At 41.0% G+C, this 19662-nt stretch overlaps 2 protein-coding genes across 6 annotated transcripts in view; one reads left to right on the top strand and one right to left on the bottom strand.

Annotated features, from left to right (window-relative positions):
• MSRA (methionine sulfoxide reductase A) overlaps positions 1-19662 on the top strand; it is a 389740-nt gene that overhangs the window by 26707 nt on the left and 343371 nt on the right. The gene's annotated exons all lie outside the window — the stretch shown is intronic.
• On the bottom strand, positions 11888-17493 carry LOC147035331 (uncharacterized). The gene is given in 8 exon segments (XM_085896740.1): positions 11888-12406; positions 12731-12771; positions 12773-12866; positions 12986-13228; positions 13231-13436; positions 13438-16246; positions 16249-16601; positions 16603-17493. Coding segments are annotated over 8 exon segments (4779 nt in total). The 5' UTR covers positions 17469-17493; the 3' UTR covers positions 11888-12239.

The raw sequence follows: 19662 nt of genomic DNA, 5'->3' as shown, positions 1-19662 counted from the left end.
ATTTTTACCAGTACCATTACCCAGCAAGGGGTGAAAATGAACAAATCAGGAATATATATCAAGGGAGAATCATGAGAATATTACATCAAATAATATGCTGCACTAATGGTGGAGAAGGTTTGTTGATTTACTCGTACGGATCTAGCTAAAGTGTGAATTGCCCTTCACAAATGCAGAGAGGGACCAGTCGGTATGATGTACACTTATGATCACAAGCCTTGCTAACGGAAGCTACTGCAGATGGGATATCATCGAGGTCAAAAGAGCAACTTCACTGATCCAGCAGGGCCTTAGACTCTCTCTCCATCACGTGTTAAATCGTCTCGATAGACATGCCTACCTCCGCCTGGTTACTTTACTTCTCTCAGATTTTAATTCTGCTTTTAACACCATTTCACCTCTCAAACTTCATTTTAAACTTGATGCACTTGGTCTTGATTTGTCGATTTGTAATTGGATTTTGGATTATCTTTGAGACAGAGCACAGGTGGTCAAAATAGGTTCTCAGACGACTACCATGAATACCGGAGCACCTCATTGCTGTGTTTTATCCCTGATGTTGTATTCGTTGTTCACTCGTGATTGTGTTGTATCATCAGATAGCTCACTGATGGTGAGAATTACAGACTTGACCGTTGCTGGCCTGTTTCTCAATGCCGATGAAAGCGATTACTGTGATCAAGTTGAAAAATTTGTGGAATGGGGTTCCTTAAACAATTTCGAACCCAACGTAGCAAAGGAAATTTTTGTTGACCACTTGTGACAAAAACAAAACTCCCATTAAACCCTTGGTTATTCACGATTCTGAAGTTGAAATTGTCGCTTCTTTTAAAATTTCTAGGCGTAGAGTACATATTTCCAATGATCTTAAGTGTGAGATAAACACCAATCACTGTGAAAAAGGTTCACCAACGGTTGTTCTTTCGTAGAAGGCTGAAAAGTTTCAGCGTCAGCCTTCCTGTTGATCAAGTTCTATCAGGCAGTCATGGAGAGTGTGCTGACACCATCCTTCACTGTCTGGGATGGCAGTTTGATGCGGGACGACCATTTCAAACTCAATAGGATAGTAAAGACTGCTCGTAAAATTATTTGGTGCGATCTGCCTTCCATCGTGAGCCTGTACTCCAATCGAGTCGTAAAAAGAGTGAAAGCTATCCTCTGAGGCGAGTTGCAACCAGCCCACGACATTTTTAAACTTCCCTGCTCGGATAATCGTGATCGTTCCATCAAGACCAACTCTAATCGCTTGCATGACAGCTTTTACCCAACTGCAATCCGCACCATCAATTAATGTTTGTGTAAACTTTTTGTACGAGCATCGAAAGAATGTATATGGATATTTTAAACCGTCACACTTCTTTCATCACCAAAATGTTGTTTTCAGGCTCTACGCTCATTGCAATGAATCTATTTGTTGTTCACTGTTATTTTCTTAAGCCGACTAAACTTTTGATGTTACTGCTATTCATTATTATTTTTAAGCACGCACTATCAAAGTACTTCTCATTTTATGCGCGTCGCATGTATGAATATACAGAATACCGGGGGTAGTGGCGTGCGCCTGTAATCCGGCTACTCGGAGGCTTGGGTTGGAGGATCGCTTGAGGACGGGGGCTCTGCACTGGGCAGGGTGTAGAGCAGCCCGGAATCATGGCTAAACCCAAATCCTGATCCCTGTGTCGTAAGAGGCGACCAGGGTTGCGTCAGGAAGGGCATCCGGCGTAAAACCTGTGCCAAATCAGTATGCGGATCATAACGGATGATCCGCTATGGCGACCCCGAACGGGAGCAGCCGAAAGATGAACAACAACATGTATGAATATACAGAGTGGCCTGAAAGTCACTTTTCCCCTTCCCAGTGAAGCATTGTTCTTGAACTTTTTTAATATACAGGTTTTATTGTGCAGTACTTGCAATAATTAATTTGTCATTGTATCTGTATGTGCTCTATCATTCTTCTGAGTCGGTGTTTCCGCATACCATAGCGGACAGAGGGGAAGGGACGGAGGGAAGTGCGAGAAATTTATCAGGGGTCAAGTAACTTTCGGGCTACCCTGTGTATATTGGGGTGGTCCAAAAACAGCAAAAAAATAAAATAAATTCAGACGTCTCCACAAGCCTTAAATTATTCCAGTATGATTCAATAACGTGCATAAAAAAATTTAAGTTGATCAGAGGTGATTTAGAGGTCGCTCCAGATGACGACTTTTAGTTTCATGAGTTGGTTAAATTGGGGTATGGTCAGGTACGATTACGGGTACTTCTGGATGTCCGAGGTGGAAATGGAGTGCATTTTCGAACTCTATGGGGTCGATTTACTCTAAGAAATGACTGCACCGATATTGAATTCACTACCATTTCGAAAATATGACCTAAAACAAGATTTATCATTACTGGAGTTGAGTAAGGCCTAAGTCACATTTGCTCGACAGCGAGGATACGGCGGCTGTATGCCCTCTGAATTGACAGAAACGTGCGGCAGCCGCAAAGTTTCTGCGGTGGCCTCAGCGTGGCCCCTACGCCTTTGGCTATCTTTTACAGGCCGTAGGGGTCGCCTGGAATTGTAACGCGGAGTTATAACTTTTTTCATTTCTACGTTCGCCGTAGCATTTTGACAAGCCGAAAAAAAAAAATAAAAAATAAAAAAAACTGGTAAAAAAAAAAATATATAAATTAACCCATTCGTTACCGTCTGTCTGGCCGCACGTTCGCCTTAGGGCCCCCCCTGCGGTCGCCTTGCGGGCACTTTGAGGCTACCTTGCGTCTGCCTTAAATTCTATGGCCGCCGCCGGGCCCCCTTAAGGTCACCGTGCGACATCAAATCAAAGACCGTACGGCAACCCCACGTTTTTGGTCTCCACAATTTCTAAATATGCCATGCGGCTCCCCGAAAAATAAAAACATATGTGACTGCTACATTGTGTGACCGTGGAAATACTGCGGCCGCCGTATAATTTGTAGTGGCCGTAGATTTTGGAGACCCCACGGCCACCGTGGCAAATGTGACTTAGGCCTAACTAATCCTACTCTTTTCGATATTTTCTAATCTATAATTAATTTGTCATCCGTGGAAACATTTCTTCGAGTAAATCGACCCCACTGAGTTCGAAAATGCAGTCCTTTTTCACCTAGAAAGTACAGAAGGACACACAATCGTATCTGACCATACCCTAATTTTTCAATCAATGGAATTACAAACTATTAGAATATTTCGTCTCATTTACCAAATACCACTATCATCTCCGCCTCTATTGCTGTCTCCACTCCCGCCTGAACTTATTTCTAGCCGGCCCAACATCCAGTGTTTTAGATTCACGAAAAATATGTTAGTTATTTATTTAGTTCTTCGTATAATAAGTTAGGGTATGGTGAGATGCGAATCCGTACACTTCTGAACTTCCTAGGTGAAAATAGACTGCATTTTCGAACTCGGTGGGGTCGATTTACTCTGAGAAATGTTTAGACGGACAACAAATTAATTATAGATGAGAAAATATCGAAATGAGTAGGATTAGTTACTCAACTCCAGTAATGATAAATCTTGTTTTAGGTCATATTTTCGAAATGGTAGTGAATTCAATGTCGGTGCAGTCATTCCTTTGAGTAAATCGACCCCATAGAGTTTGAAAATGCACTCCATTTCCACCTCGGACATCCAGAAGTACCCGTAATCGTACCTGACCATACCCTAATTCAACCAACTCATGAAACTAAAAGTCGTCATATTGAGCGACCTCTAAATCACCTCCAATCGAGCTAAAAAAAAATGTATGTGCATTATTGGTCATATTAGAATAATTTTAAGCTTGTGGAGCAACATTCTATTATTTTTTCTACTTTTTTTGACCACCCTAGTGTATGTATATATATATATATATATATATGTATACATATATATATATATATATATATATATATATATATATATATATATATATATATATATATATATATATATATAGTAATCCCCCGCTATATCACGGTTCACCTATCGTGCCCCGCTTCATCGCGGTTTTTCCCTTGGAACCTAACTTTTTTTCTGCGGATTCCCCCAGTATATCCCGGGAATAATATAAAAAATATAAATTTATTTAAGCAATAAATTATAACTCGTGGCGCTCGACCAGTCACACAACGCATGAGGCAAAGTTTCGCTTGTGAACTTCGAATGTTTTCTATGTTTTTTTTCTCCAAGCCCTACGATGCCGCCCGAACGCCCTGCACCCTCTAAGGCTTCTGGCAAGGAACCGAAGCGCCAGAGGAAGGTTTATATTCACTCAATATAAATCAAACCCAATCGTGTTTATACACCGCCCGGTGTTTAATAATCACTCTATCAATGAAACCGAATCGTGTTTATACACTGCGTTTATAAAAAAAAAATAGGCATTTTTGGGGGGAGGCGTCCATTCATCGTGGATTTTCACTTCGCGCGGGGTGGGTTTGGAACGCAACCCCCACGATAAGCGGGGGATGACTGTATATATATGTTACAAATAAAAGGGTGTGTGTGTGTGTGTGTGTGTGTGTGTGTGTGTGTGTGTGTGTGTGTGTGTGTGTGTGTGTGTGTCCATAACTCCAAAACTATAAAACCTAACAGCCTGAACCTTTGCATGCACACGAAGAAAACTCCAAGGAAGTGCAAGAGTGAAAATTGGGTGTTTGGGTTAATGAAAACACCCCTTTTTAAGATAATTAACGGTATTATTTAATTGTATCCTTCATCAGGCGATCCTCTGCCACCTCGCTGTCTGGGGTCTTAAGGCATTTCCTGGGAAACCTTGCTGGGGTCTGAATCCACCATGTTTTTTGACCTGGATATAAGCTCCAGATTTGAAAGTATCAACAGTTCCAACTCCCCCAAAAAGTGTTGATTTGTCCAATTCGGACATTGCACAGGCGTTTCCGGGTGTATAGTTATATCAAGGGCAATTGTTAATTGCTTGCCAAGCCAGGCGTACTTGAGTGCTTAAGCCACTTACTGAGCTGGACTGTACAGTTCGTGTCCTGATCGGGATGTACAGTCGACAGTTACTACAAGGAAAAGGTACATATACAACACACACGGACGTGGTACACATGGGTAGATTTGGATCTGTGCGGACTCTCTGCAGGTGTGTGGACATGCCATGCCCGTGACAGGTGCAATGGCGGAAAAGTTTCATCCCGTATCTGATGGAGGTTCTTTCAGGTTTTCCTTTGACCTCACACCTGTTTCTAAAGTATTTGGTTATCGGATTTGCTTTCAAAGGTTAAATGTTTCTCTTTGTGAGTTTCAAAGCAAAATGTATTTGTTAACGCCAGATTTCTGATCCGTATGCCCTATTGACGTGCTTTCTAAATATACTGAGCCAATTATTTTTCCACCCTTCACACACAGCCCTTTATAAAGCTTAATGTTTGTGAACGTCTCCATGAAACCTCTGTATAAATATAACGTCGTTTTTTGGTGAAAGTGACTCAAGGTTTCTGGGTTTTATACAGTCCGTACTCTCGTCAGTAATCACACTCACTCCAACCTGCTGATTGTGTGTCGTTGATTGGTATCTTCATATGCAAGTTTCAGAATGTGGAATGGAGTCCTCCCAGGGTGGGCTCAAAGTATCCACCTTCATTTTGGTAAGGGGTCACTATTCATGAACCAAGCTGTGAAGCTTTCTGTTCCCAAAGTTTTGTGTCAAGGGCTCTCTCTTCAGGATCGTCACTGAGCCCCGGACAGCTTCCAACTGTAGTTTGTTTGTAATAATATTCCCAGGGATGGTTTTTAGCTCACCTGTAAAGTAGTTCCGAGGAGCTTTTGAGATAGCGTGTTGTCCGTGCATCCATCTACAAATTCTTGAAACTTATTCTCAGAAACTACACATACGATTTCAATGAAATTTGACCACAACCTTCATCACCCGTTATGGCATTAAAAAAACTGGTATTTGAAGGGGGTTACGGGTGGTGGGGGGGGGGCGTTGGGTTGCCTCCCCAGAGGTATTTGCTTTCTTCTCAAACGTTACACACAATTCCGATGAAACTTCACAACAACCTTCATAATTTTGTCTATGACATTAGAAAAATCTGCTCTATGGAGATTTAAGGGGGGGATGCCCCCCAAAATATGTTTTCTTTCTTCTCCAACACTACACATATAATTCCAATGAAACTTGACCACCATCTTCACCACTCGTGATGTACTAAAGTTTATTCACAACATTAAAAAAATTGGGGTCTAAGAGGTTTAAACGGGGTGGGGGGGGGGGTAGTTGCCCCCTGAAATATGTATTTGCTTTCTTTGTCTCCTTGTATTCAAAATATGCATTTGAAACCACACACACAATTCCTATGAAACTTGACCACAACGTTTATCACCTGTGATGTTTTATATTTATATATATATATATATATATATATATATATATATATATATATATATATATATATATATATATATATATATATATATATATATATATATGCAATAAACTCAATTGAAATGATACTGGACAATCTTCACAGTCGGGAGCATTGTCATCTTCCCCATGTTCGTTAAGGGTGGGTGTCACTGTATTTATTTACTTTTTGGATGCAGAGGTTGAAGCAGTTGTCATTATTGGTTGGGAAGGAGCCAGCCCAAAGGTGGGGAAAAACAGTTTGTGCCCAATAAATAAACGAGTTTCTGTGACAAACTTAAAATGAAATTGATTGTTTACCCTCTTATCACCCATTCTTTGTTCAGCCCACACAATTATCGTGTGGTTATTTATCACTTGCGAATATCGAATTTTTTTTCAAGTATATTGGTTGGTTGTTTGCGTTATTCTGTTTGTCTGTTTCTTTGTATGTCAATTGTCTACAGGTTACAATTTGAAACCGATCTTCATGAAATTGCATCACATGGTAGAGTTCATCATATGAAAGAAGCCTATTGTTTTTGAGGTCAAAAGGTCAACATGCTTGGCCAAAGGTCAACAACTTTGTCGAATTTCTAAAATTCTCAATTTTCATCCGATTGACTAGAAATTTGAACAGGATTTGCCTATCAGGTCACTGAATTCAACCACCAATTATTTTTGAGGACAACATCGACCAAAGGTCAACGACTTGGGTGGAATTTCTAAAATCCTCAATTTTCATCCACAATCGACTTGAAATTTGAAGAGGATCTGCATATCAGGTCACTGAATTCAGTGAACGAGTATTTTTGAGGTCACAGAGGCCAAAAAGTCGACATAGGCTAAGTTTCTAAAATTGTCAATTTTCATCTATTTGACTTGAAATTTGAAGAGTTGAATATTTGGTCATTTAATTCAGCCACCACGTATTTTTAAGGTCAAATTTGTTTTATGGATTTCACAAGTATTGTGCTATGCATGACATCTTTCTTTATTTATTCATATTCAGCCTGTAGCTGCTTGGCTGCATAATTTTCTGAGGGAACAGCTGTTCCGCTGATGCTGTGCCCCCTCTTACCAGTAATCCGGAACTCATTTTGCCGACCTCGAAATGATGACAGGCTAAGTCGAATCACTTGGTGTTAATTCAACGGAACGACATTGGCTCTAACCCAAGACCCTAAGATCTTAAGCCAGCCAGCACCTTAACCATTCAGCCAACACCAGGCTATCGTGTGGTTGAGAACTTGTAATCAGCTATTCACCGTCCGCTCATTGGCTTTTGAATTTCTGTGTCCCACTGTGCTTCCCACGAATTTTCTTTGAGCAACATCAACTCTAATTCCACTTTTGACTGCCCCATCTTTTATTCCACCTTGAGTTACTGGATTAATTTGACATGCAGGTGCCAAGTGTGGGTCCGTTGGGAGTTTTGGCGACATAAGATGGACAGCATCACAAACAACCCTACCCACTTCTTACCTGGTAATCCAGTTTAGTTGAAATGTCACTGTGATGGTAGCAGTGTTTACACAGTCCTGCATCCTTCTGGGGAATTTACTGATGCTCTAAATTTCGTCGACATATCAAAAGTTGTGTTGCTTTGATCTGCAGTTTAATCATCTGAGCACTGGACTGTAATTGCCCACGTTATTTAACTCGCAAATGACATTTCAAAACTCTGTGCCATTCTTTCACCCCTTGCACTCGGTGGCAAATTGCATGAATTTGTCTCTCTCTCTTTTTTTATTTTATTTTAATCCTATTTTTGTACATCGCTGTGACAGTATTGCCCTTTACACGTTTTCAAATGTTGGTGAGGTCTTTGCCTCCACTCCCTGGTTGTGTTCTCATGAGAGGTATGCCAAAGTCAGGAGCAGGGTATCTTGAGATAAACTACACAGTGTCCTTGCTAATCTCTTTTTGGTCTTTCCTGTTGTGACAAAAGCTTCTTGTGTGCCTGGGAACGTTGCGTTTGCTGATCCCACACTTGGTAATGCATGACTTGTGCCCTTATGCTCAATTGCCGGCAACGCTTGATGCAATTGGCTTTTGTGGACGGGGAGTTAAATTTGATTCCTTGGTGGCATTCTGCACCGTTTGGCATGCCATCCTCGATGGCTTGGCTTTGCCAGCGAGCTTGTGATATGCTTGATGGCTTTGTTTGCTGCCATTAGCATGATAGTGTACTAGTTGTTTGAGATCAACTTACATAATTTTTTGGGGGGGAAAGATTTTGTAAATATAATGGCTTTCGCCTTATTGAAGTTTAATATGATTTCCTGTTGATCATCATCATCATCATCATCATCATCATCATCATCATCATCATCATCATCATCATCATCATCATCATCATCATCATCATCATCATCATCATCATCATCATCATCATCATCATCATCATCATCATCATCATCATCATCATCATCATCATCATCATCATCATCATCATCATCATCATCATCATCATCATCATCATCATCATCATCATCATCATCATCATCATCATCATCATCATCATCATCATCATCATCATCATCATCATCATCATCATCATCATCATCCCTGGGAGTGTGGCTGTGCCGTTGATGCAGTGCCCCCTGTTTCCCGAAAGTTGGTGCTCATTTGGCTGACTTTGGAAGTATGACTGGCTGAATCAACCCACCTGGTGTTATTTAATAGAACAATAGGGGATCAAACTGAAGACCCTAAAATCTAAAGTCTGCCACCTTATCCGTTATGCCAACACCTCGCAAAATTGTTTGGGAGTGCTTTTCATTTTGAAGTAAAATCTCAAAGCACTTATTCTTACTATACTTTATCATGTATGTAAAAGGACAAGAATACAATTCCTCATCGAGGACACGATGTCCAACCGCATCTTAAAATGGGACATGTACATTTTGCATTTCAATTGCTAACTAAATGTGTTGGTAGTGGAGATGGTAAAGTGTATCCTTACTATAATTCATGGACTGGTGTTTGTGTGTTTGTTTGTTTGTTTGTTTGTTGTGCTAATCCTCCTGCAGTTGTGGGCAGATTACACTCAGACTTGCTAGATAGGATCAGCATGATCCCAAATATCAGAGGGGTGTTTTTATCTTTGCTGGTGGTCTTGGGGGGAGAAGGAGAATTCAACCACCAATTATTGTTGAGGTCAAATTTGTTTTATGGATTTTGCAAGTGTCATGCTCTGCACGACGTCTTCTTCTTTGTTTGTTAGTCTGCACAGAACTTTAATGTTTTTCTCTGCAACCGCTTGTCAGATCGAGACAATTTCCACCATGTGAGCGACTACTCAAGCAGAATGTTTTATTGATAATTATGACATCATAGGTCATGTGATGTGGCAGTCATGTTGGAAAAATGTAATAACTTTGGACATCTGTATCTCTGAAACCGCACGAAGGAAAAAATTGAAACTTGACATGAAGTAAGTATTCCTCATGGGGAACAAGTGTGGTTTTATTATTATTGTTATTTTAAATGACGTCATTGTTGCCTTCGTTATGATATAATTGCATATGTAGAATGCTACATCTGATGAGTATGAAAAAAAAATTGGGTCATGGGATAAAATGGTCCACAGAAAAAATTTTTTGATGATATCATTCACATCATTTGGCAGCCATATTGTTTAAAAAACCTTCAGAAATGTTCTTCTCAGAAGTGGCTGAACAGATCGAGGCAAAACTTGATACATATGACCGCCTAACAAAAAGGTACAAAATGTTCACACATATGATGTCAAAGGCCACATGGTTTGGCAGCCATGTTGGATTTACCCAAAAACCTATAAAAATCTTCTTCTCAAGAACGGCTGGACAGATCAAGGGGAAACCACACAAATGTTCCCCAAGCTATGGGTATCCAGGTTTTGGTGAGGAATAATTGATAGGTCACATGGTTTGGCAGCCATATTGGATTGAAGAAAATATTAAATAATGTTTTCTCTGGAACCGCTTAATCAATCGACTTGAAACTTCACATTTATGATCTAGTAGTGATGGAGAATGCATGTTATAAATTTCAATTTGATCAGATGCATGGTCTGGCAGCCAGAATTATTTGTTTTTTTTAATATGGGTTACTTTATTTATTTATTTTTGAATGAAGCTCACTCGGTTGTTCCTGGATGGGTTTGAGAGTAGAGGAGTAGCAGCTGAAATGCAAATCCTATCCAGGTTGCTCCTGATGACTTCATCTTCGCTTTTTGTTTGTTTGGGTTCCTTCTGATTACTCCAATGTCGGGCAGTGCCTATTTGGATTGAATTTATTTCAATCCCATTCTGAATTCAATTGAATAATCGATCCACATATAAAAAGAGCTCAGTCCCAGTGTCCCTCCGTCCAGCCGTGTGACAATAATCTCTCTTATTTACTTATGATTGGAATGTACCTTTCGACCCTTTAGACTGCTGAGACCCCTTGGGGTCTTAGACATTCGAAGACCCTGAGGACTCTTAGGACCCATAAGACCCTGAAGACCCCCAAAACCCCTATGACTTTTTAGACCCCTTTGAACTTCACAACATTTTGATGCTTTACACCTTTCAGACACATTAGACAGCTTAGACCCTTGACCACTTAGACCACTTGGACCTTCTTATATCACACATGAAATTTCAAATCAATACAATATCAACAATATTACAAATAAATTTGTTGAATAGAAATGTTTGTATTATAATTGGTGTAAATCATGCCAACACAGCAAATCTGTGACATCAATCTCTGCATCGACATGTGGATCGGTGAGCGTAGCACTTCTAATTGTCTTATTTATTATGTAACACACCAGTACACAAACACCACACAAAACAAGTCCTGGCAAGGGTCTGCAATCACTGATTGCTATTTTTCTTGTTTATTTTTTTTCTTAAATTTGTTTTGTATACGTGGTCTAGGCTTGTGGAAAAGCTAAACTTCCGGTTCTCTCTCTCTCTCTCTCTCTCTCTCTCTCTCTCTCTCTCTCTCTCTCTCTCTCTCTCTCTCTCTCTCTCTCTCTCTCTCTCTCTCTCTCTCTCTCTCTGTGTCTGTGTCTGTGTCTGTGTCTGTGTCTGTGTCTGTGTCTGTGTCTGTGTCTGTGTCTGTGTCTGTGTCTGTGTCTGTGTCTGTGTCTGTGTCTGTGTGTGTTGGTTGGGACGCAGCTATGCTGCTGATGTCCCCCTTACCTTTGTCCCCCTTACCAGTGCACTGGTACTCATTTTGCCGACCTCGGAAGGATGACAGGCCGAGTCAACATCCTGGTGTATTAGGGACAGGTCTCTGCCAGGCAAAAAATGCCCTTTTTTCCAGTCAAGGTTTTCTCTGCTGATTTATGTGCTTTCGAACATACTCTTTCAAATAAGCTTCTGGGCCACCCTGAATTTTGCCGCAAATCCAATATGGCTGCCCCAGATATTTCAATGCACAACAAACTTTTTTCTGGTGCATTTTGCACCCCATAAATGTATTACCAACACATAGAAATATGTCACTAAACTACCAGAATAACCCTTTATTTCTATTCTGTGATGTCTCCTTGACGTAGAAATGATGTCATAGCAATGCGATAGCCCCCATAATTTCAAATTTTATCAAACTTTTTATTTTGAATGAATTAAAATCAGATAGAAATGTGGTATTCTAATCACTGGTCCATAAATTTTCAATGACAGCAAAATGACGTCATATTAGGTACAGCGACCTCTCCTCGCTGTGCCATACTAGATTTCAATGTTGGAGAAGCTATTTGGGATTAGTCCAACAAAATACATGAATTGAAATGTATTTCTATCCCCTCTCAATGATCCCAGATGCTTAGTTATTGTTTTAAAAAGTCACAGTTCTAAAAGCACAGAAGCTTTTCAATTCTCAGTCACTAAGGTCTATATCGCTGTCTTCACTCTCGAAGTCAGAATCAAGTCCGCAGTTATCTGAAGAACATTCTTCCATGTCATCATCAGTTTCAGAACTTTCTCCATCTCCTTCGTATTCCTCGTCACTTCCTGATTCTTCAGCTGTTTCCTTGGCACCATCTCCTATAAAAGAATGAGTAACATTTTATCCAGGATTCAGAAATAGGAAATCATACAAAAAGTAACATTTTGATTAAATGGACACTTCTGAATTACTTACCATGGATTTTAATCCTGTCGGTAATGCCAGTAAAATTTTCCGAGTTGCTTGTAGTCTTCCTCTTTCTTTATGGAGGCGGCTTTCCTCCTTCTGTGAGGACATCGGCATCTCTGGCACTCTCAATGTAACCCTCTGCAAAATAAAATTTGGATAATATGTGGGATGCACAAACCCACAACATTGAAATGAGATGAAATCATCACTTTAGGGTTATTCTGAGATTTTACCTGGCTTTTTTCTTTTTCCACAATAGACCTCTGTCTTCTGATTGTCTGCTGGTAGTCCTGTCTATCTTCTTCCGTCGAAGCTGGCTTCTCTCTTCTGTTGTTGAATCATCTTCATCGGCATCATAGTCAGTGAGACCTGCAAGAGGAACATCGACTATTTACTTCAAATGAATTTAACCATGGTTGGACTAATTATGAGCAACTTGTATTGGGATGAACTGCATTGTTTAGAGATCCAAAGAAGTTAAGTAACACCTTGAATTCGTCTTTTCCTGCTCTTTGTCTTTGCCAGTGTTGGAGGTAGTTGTGGACAGGTGAACCATACTGGTTTAATACCATCCTCAGTAGTTTCCCATCCTCTGTCAGTGATGGAAGGATATTCGATATTTTGCCTAAGACACTGGTTCCATAGCCATGTCTGCAGGTCACTTCGTTTGAGATGCTGTTTGGTGCTATTCTCATCTGGAAGGATGCTGCAACTAGATTTCACCTTCTGCTGTTGTACATTCTGATCCTTGTCCCAACAAAGCTTTCTTGTTCCGTTCCAGAGTACATGCAAGTTCTGAAGAAGCTTTTAGCACTCTCGACATCTTGAACAGATTGGTCGGATCTGCCCAGCTGCGAAAGTAGATGGCACTTTTCCTGTTTCAACATTTTCTTCCATGGCTTGACCTTGCCAATGTGAAATGGGAATGATGTGTCATCCTGTGATGCTGTGATATGCCGGAAGAATTTTGCACACGCCGTCTCCATAATGATTTGTTAGTTTCTTCACAATAACATAACGATGGTCAATCTTCATAAACCAGTCATGTGGTGGTTTACAGATGGAATAGGCATAGCTCAGGAGGACCAGTAAGTCTGTGCCAGTAGCTCTGATGATAACAGGATCTTCAGACTTGCTTGCATGAAGAACAAGCTGGGTGTCAGCTTCATGATGGTTGCAGGATTCGAGCTTTTGAACATCAGTTCGTGTGATCAGCCAAGATTTCTCTTCTTCTGTCACAATCAGTGGAATTCCTAGTTTTGATCTGACTGAATTGATCTTGTAGTAGCCAACAGGGAATTGAATCAGCTCTGTCTTGTTTTCGGAATTGTGCAGAAATAAGTCCCAATCTTTGCCACCGGGCATACTCTGCTCTGGACTTTTGATGTGAATTCTTCTACCAGAAGTTCCTCGGTGCCGTTGAGTTAACTGCTTTGCTGTGGCTGTACTGTATGAATCAAATATGATTGCAAGCTGTTTTGGCTGAGACTGGCTTGGTGGCAAGCAGAATTTCAATAAAATGTCAGCGAATTCTCCCCATGTTTGTTGAGATGGCTTTGACATTACAGCTGCCATTCCATCAATCAGCCAGTTGCCTCGAATTGGTGGTTGATCCTCTGTGGCAGAAGAGGATTCCTCAATAATGTGGTTTCGCAGTGCTGATTTCGAACCTTGACGGAGGTCTCTCTCTGGTGTGGCAAGGGCGAGTGGTACAGATGTTAGGGGATGCGAATGCGCCTCTTCAGGGGAGGTTGCCTTTCCTACCATTACACCAAATGCTTGTCGATCCTCTTTGATAATGTTCACTGCCTTGGACTCTTTCTTTACCTTTTCTTGGCCCGTTTTGATCCTGAGATTCATAATTTTGTCAAAGAAATTTATTCTGCCTTCTCCAGTAGCCTTGAGTCTGAGGTTGACAAAGTCTTGGAACTGTTTCTCCCCTACTTCTGATGATGACAACAATCCTCTAACAATACTTCGATCGATTTCCACTCCAGTTTTCATATGACGCGCTGAACCAATCAGAAAAGGGTCAAAGTACTTGTCCAATTGAATGACGAAGCTCTGAACCATTCTCTCATGCTGTTTCCTTGCTCCTATAGTAGTTTCCTTGTGAGATGAAGAGGTGAGGATATCCAACCTATCCTTCAGCGTTTTTCTGAGCTTTGCCATAAGGTGACTTGTCTTTATGAAGGCATCTGTTGTCTGCTTGCTAGTGCTGTAACCACCTTGCATTGGACCACTCCTAACTTTCACCTCTCTGTTGATTGTGATCTCAGTGATCAAGTCTCCATGGATTGTCAAAAAAGGTTCACCAGACAAAGATCCCCCAAATCCATTTTCCACCAGGTCATCCCAGCTATCCTTGTGGTTCATCTTTACATTCTGCAGATTGACGTGTTGGAATGTCAGGTATCTAGCATAGTTGACATGCCCAAAAGCAAAGCACTTTGGAAGAAGCGTTCGCTCTGCTGCAAGGTGTGTTTCAATACTTTTCTCCCTCACGGCTGCTATAAGGCATAACATCGCTGATACATCCTTCAGATACTCTACCATCATCTTGGCCTGTGTTCCTTCTGAATGCATCAATGTGGCACAAATTTCCTTGAAAACAGGTAACCCAAGGAGTGATTGAAGGTTTGTTGGACTTGGATCATTCCTGAGGTTGGCGATCACTTCACTGGATGTCTCATTCATTTTGGAACCAACATCTTGTGTTTTCATCCTGTTTCTCAGTTGCGCCTCAAATGACTGTCTGTGCATACAAATGCTTCGTGCATAGTGACGTCCCTCAAACGCTTGAGCAACAGAACCATCAGCAATGGCTCCAGAATCTATCCACCAGTCCTTAAAACCAAGACATCCATACTTTTTGAAGAGAATTTTCAGGTTAACCAAAATGGTGTGGAATCCTCCCATGAGTGGTATGATTTTGTCTTACCTCTCCTGATTTAGCCAGAAAATGATCAACATTTTGCTGTTAATTGCCTCATCTGCATGTGCAAAAATATAGTCCAATTCAAGATCATCTGCTATCTGTTCGATCATGTCCATGTACCATTTAATCACATTGTCTGCTGAAGGCAAAGGAATGACAGGAAGATACTCCAACTTGCACTTAGTAGTGGAGCAGTCAGTCACAGTTTTCATGAATGAAGTCCAAGAACCTGCAGGCCCTAGCACATCTTTATCAACCTCTGGAAAGAATTCTTCTCGGCAATCATCACCCACTGTTCCAACAATAACCCATGCAATATTTCGTTGCAAAGCATCAGCTAGAAGTTTTGAATCTCTGTAGTCATCATTGAAGTCAGGAAACGACGGAGGGGGTGCTCTCTTCTTTGGGATTTTGAATGTTCCATAGTCTGGCTCCTCTTGGTCAATTAGACTGGACTGTTCCTGTTTGGAGGCAGTACTGGTCGGGGTATCATCTGCTCGGACAGCCTGGAATATTGTACGAGTTGTATGATGGGTGGTTCGAGCTCCTGTTAGAGTCTGTTGTTTCCCGTCAGAGTTATCAAAAGTTATATGCACACTTTGCCCTGCGGTAAAACCTGGAGGAAGCATCCTCTTATGCTCCATCGAGATGAACTTTGCCCAGATGTTATTGATATCACGAACATCCATGTAAGATACTCCAATACCACATTGGTTTAGGAGTTGAGTGGCTTCCTTGCTGCATGATATCCTGTGAATGGTTAAACTCATAGCAACTCCTATTGGAGAACGCTCACCATTGACCAGTTTTCCCAACTTTCAGCTACGGCCGAAATTTTCTCGGCTTCAACCATAGAGGCAGTGGCATATCCAAATGTGTTTGTTGACCTCCTGGGATTGATTGACCAAGCAATGGCATTGTAAATACAGTGGAGTGGTCTGTGACTATCAAGTAGAGTAAACAGTTCATCTGGTTCTAACGGACATTTTACAGCCTCCCTCTGTGAAAGTTTTCGACGAATTAGCCTAGCAAATGCCTTGGTCAGATCAGATTCACGAAATCCATTTCCTTGTAATGAAGCCGCAGAGTACGAAAGTGGATTGACCACACTAGAGTGGATGACCAGCCGGTTTCCCAGCAAGTGAAAGTCAATGGCATCTCCAAATCTCTGTCAGGCATTTTTTCAAAGTATAGGTTTTTGAAATCGGAGGGTCCCTAACGTCATATTCTTCACTCATCTCCTTTATGTCATTAATTAACTCTGTCAGAAAATAGGCATTCAGATCCTTGATGAACATGCGTTGGAACAGTTTTAAAAAGCCATCCATGACCTCTGAAACGAATCCATCCTCCTCTGCTGGAAGCTTCCGCTCATAAGTGTAAGTAAACTTATCATAGCAAGTCTTATGATAATACACATCCGCTGCAAAAACGTCATAGGATGCACCACTAAGAATTACATCAATTCTTTTTGCGGCAGCATGCAACTTGTCATTTTCATCATGTATTTTCACATCCCTAGCTTGCAGGATTTTTGATACTGCATTTTTCTCAGAACATCGGCCCAGACCACCACTATTGAAGGGTTTGCTGTCATCTGCTGTTTGCACATTGCAGATAAAACAGATTTTCTTCGTTGGAAGGGACCATCTACGTCTCCTGAATGGGGGATTAGCAACATCTTCATTGGACTCATGCGAACCAGTTGTCCCTGAAGTCGACGGCAGTAGTTTTTTGGACTGGGCTTCCTTTCGGATGATTCTGTTTCGAAATGTGATTCTGCAGTTCTCATGAACATAATCATCCTGGCCTGCGCTAGAAAGATGCTGTGCAGCAGACAGGAATTCAACATAGGGTGTCTGAGTACATAAACTCTGGTCAATTTTTACCCATCTTTCTGCCAGTGCTCGAATAGACTGCAATCCATCCTGAGTTAACTTTGAAGATTGCTCACCTTCGTCGATACGTTCATTACACAGACAACACAAATGCAATTCATCACTCTCTAAACACAAAATTGGTGTAGATGCCATTGTGCAACATTTTCCACCTGTTCAAAAGCTGACATTGTCTTTATCTGTAGTTAAATGTGGATTCGCTGAATCTTCTCAGGAATCCTGGAATCTTTACTGCCTCTCCTGATGTTAAGGATTCTAAAATAAAAGGGAAGCTGAGGAAATATGAACATGGAGAGAGGGAAATACATAAATCACTTGAAACCTTTTTATACAGTTGAAAATAGTAAATTCAAAGTGATTTAGACTGGTGATTTGATATTATTGGTTCTAGAATAAAATTTGAAATTATGGGGGCGATCGCATTGCTATGACGTCATTTCGACATCAAGGACACGTCACAGAATAGAAATAAAGGGTTATTCTGGTAGTTTAGTGACATGTTTCTATCTGTTGGTAATATATTTCTGGGGTGCAAAATGCACCAGAAAAAAGTTTTTTTGTGCATTGAAATATCTGGGGCAGCCATATTGGATTTTGGCTGCCATATTGGATTTGCGGCAAAATTCAGAGTGGCCCAGAAGCTTATTTGAAAGAGTGTTCCAAAGTACATAAATCAGCAGAGAAAACCTTGACTGGAAAAAAGGGCAGTTTTTGCCCGGCAGAGACCTGTCTATTAACTCGGGACCCTAGGATCCCAAGCCGCCACCCTAACCACGAAGCCAACACCAGGCTTTTCCGGTGCACTGAACAGATCAGAACGCAACAGAACAAAAGGAACAATCGAGAGAGAGGTGGGAAACGTCACCATCAGATTTGGAGGCCAATATAGAGGCATATGAGGACAAACAATTGATGTGGGGAGCAATGGGGGCAGGAGAGGATCCATGAGGTGGGTATGATCCATGCAGAAGGAAACTCTCAGGAGGGAAAACTGGAAATTTGGAAGGAGAAGGGATTGGTGGTGGGGTTTTTTTTGTCTGTTTGTTTGTTTGTTTGGATTTGGACAAAAAAGATCTTTGTTTTGGATTGGGGATAATTTGAAATGGTGGCGAACAGCCGTCTTGAAGACCAGGAGGGAAAAATGGATTGAAAGAATGTTTAAGTTGGTTCCACAGGTCGGGAAAAAAGAGGAACGAATGGGCAGAGGTGAGCAGTGATCCTGGATTTCGATAGTTTCACCAGAAAAAAGGGTTGATGGTCGACCATGTGTGCCCTTCAGATACCGGGGTGGGGTGTGGGGGCGCAAAGCACGGAAAGTCAGTAAGCCATGTGTGGAATTGGCCTTCGATGCTATAGGCAGAGTTTGGAGAGTAAGGCAGGTTGCCAGACTGTATCAAAATATGGTAAAGTATTTCTAAATAAATAATTCAGGCTGATCTTAGGTGGCGGTGATGGTATAGTGGAGATGGTGTCACTTATCTACCATATAAAACACAATGTGCATTTGTGTGTTTGTTTGTGTGATGTCTGTCCTTCAAAAGGACCATTTAAGAAGCGTTTTAAAAGGCCAATCTTTTAACATGACTGTGTGTTCACTGTGGTCAATTTTTTTTCAGGATTAAAAAAAAAAACTCGAAAAACACTTTCCATTAAAGAGTAATTGCATCTCTTCTTTTGGAAATGTCGACGGTGACTTGCAACCGGGAATCGATTCAAGGCAATGCAAGGAAATCAGATACAGATGGAGGCCATTCAGCCCATCATGCCTTCGCCACATCAACACTACACCAATTTATCAACACAAGATCCAAAGAAAAAAATGCAAAATTATTTATTTACTCATTTTTTAATAAAGTTTTTATTTTATTTTTATTTTTTGTCCTCAGGAGAGGAGGCATGGCTTGGTTAAAAAAACACACACCATCAACCACACAACACTCCTTGACAAGACCCCCACCAACAGACAGCACTCCATAAATGTGCACCCAATCACCCATCAATGCTCAAACTTCCTAAAAGTCCTGTCAACATCCCCATACCCCTCAATCTCCATAACATCCAGGTACTTATCCAATTCCAATTTAAACTGATCTACTGTTTCTGCTGCCACTATCTTTCCAGGGAGACCATTCCATGCATTAACTACTCTCTGAGTGAAAGTCCCCTGCCTTGCTACCGTCTGAACTCTCTTCTTTACTCTCTGGCTATGACCCCTGGTCCTATCACTATCTACTCTGTTGAATAATTCATCTGCACTTGTTTTATCTATACCTTTCATTATCTTAAACATCTCTATCATATCTCCTCGTAACCACCTCCTTTCTCGTGT

The sequence above is a fragment of the Eptatretus burgeri genome, chromosome 1, assembly GCF_056783735.1.
Source record: "Eptatretus burgeri isolate ZD-2024b chromosome 1, Ebu_testis_v1, whole genome shotgun sequence".
NCBI lineage: Eukaryota > Metazoa > Chordata > Myxini > Myxiniformes > Myxinidae > Eptatretus > Eptatretus burgeri.
This window is presented reverse-complemented; position numbering and strand designations above follow the sequence as displayed.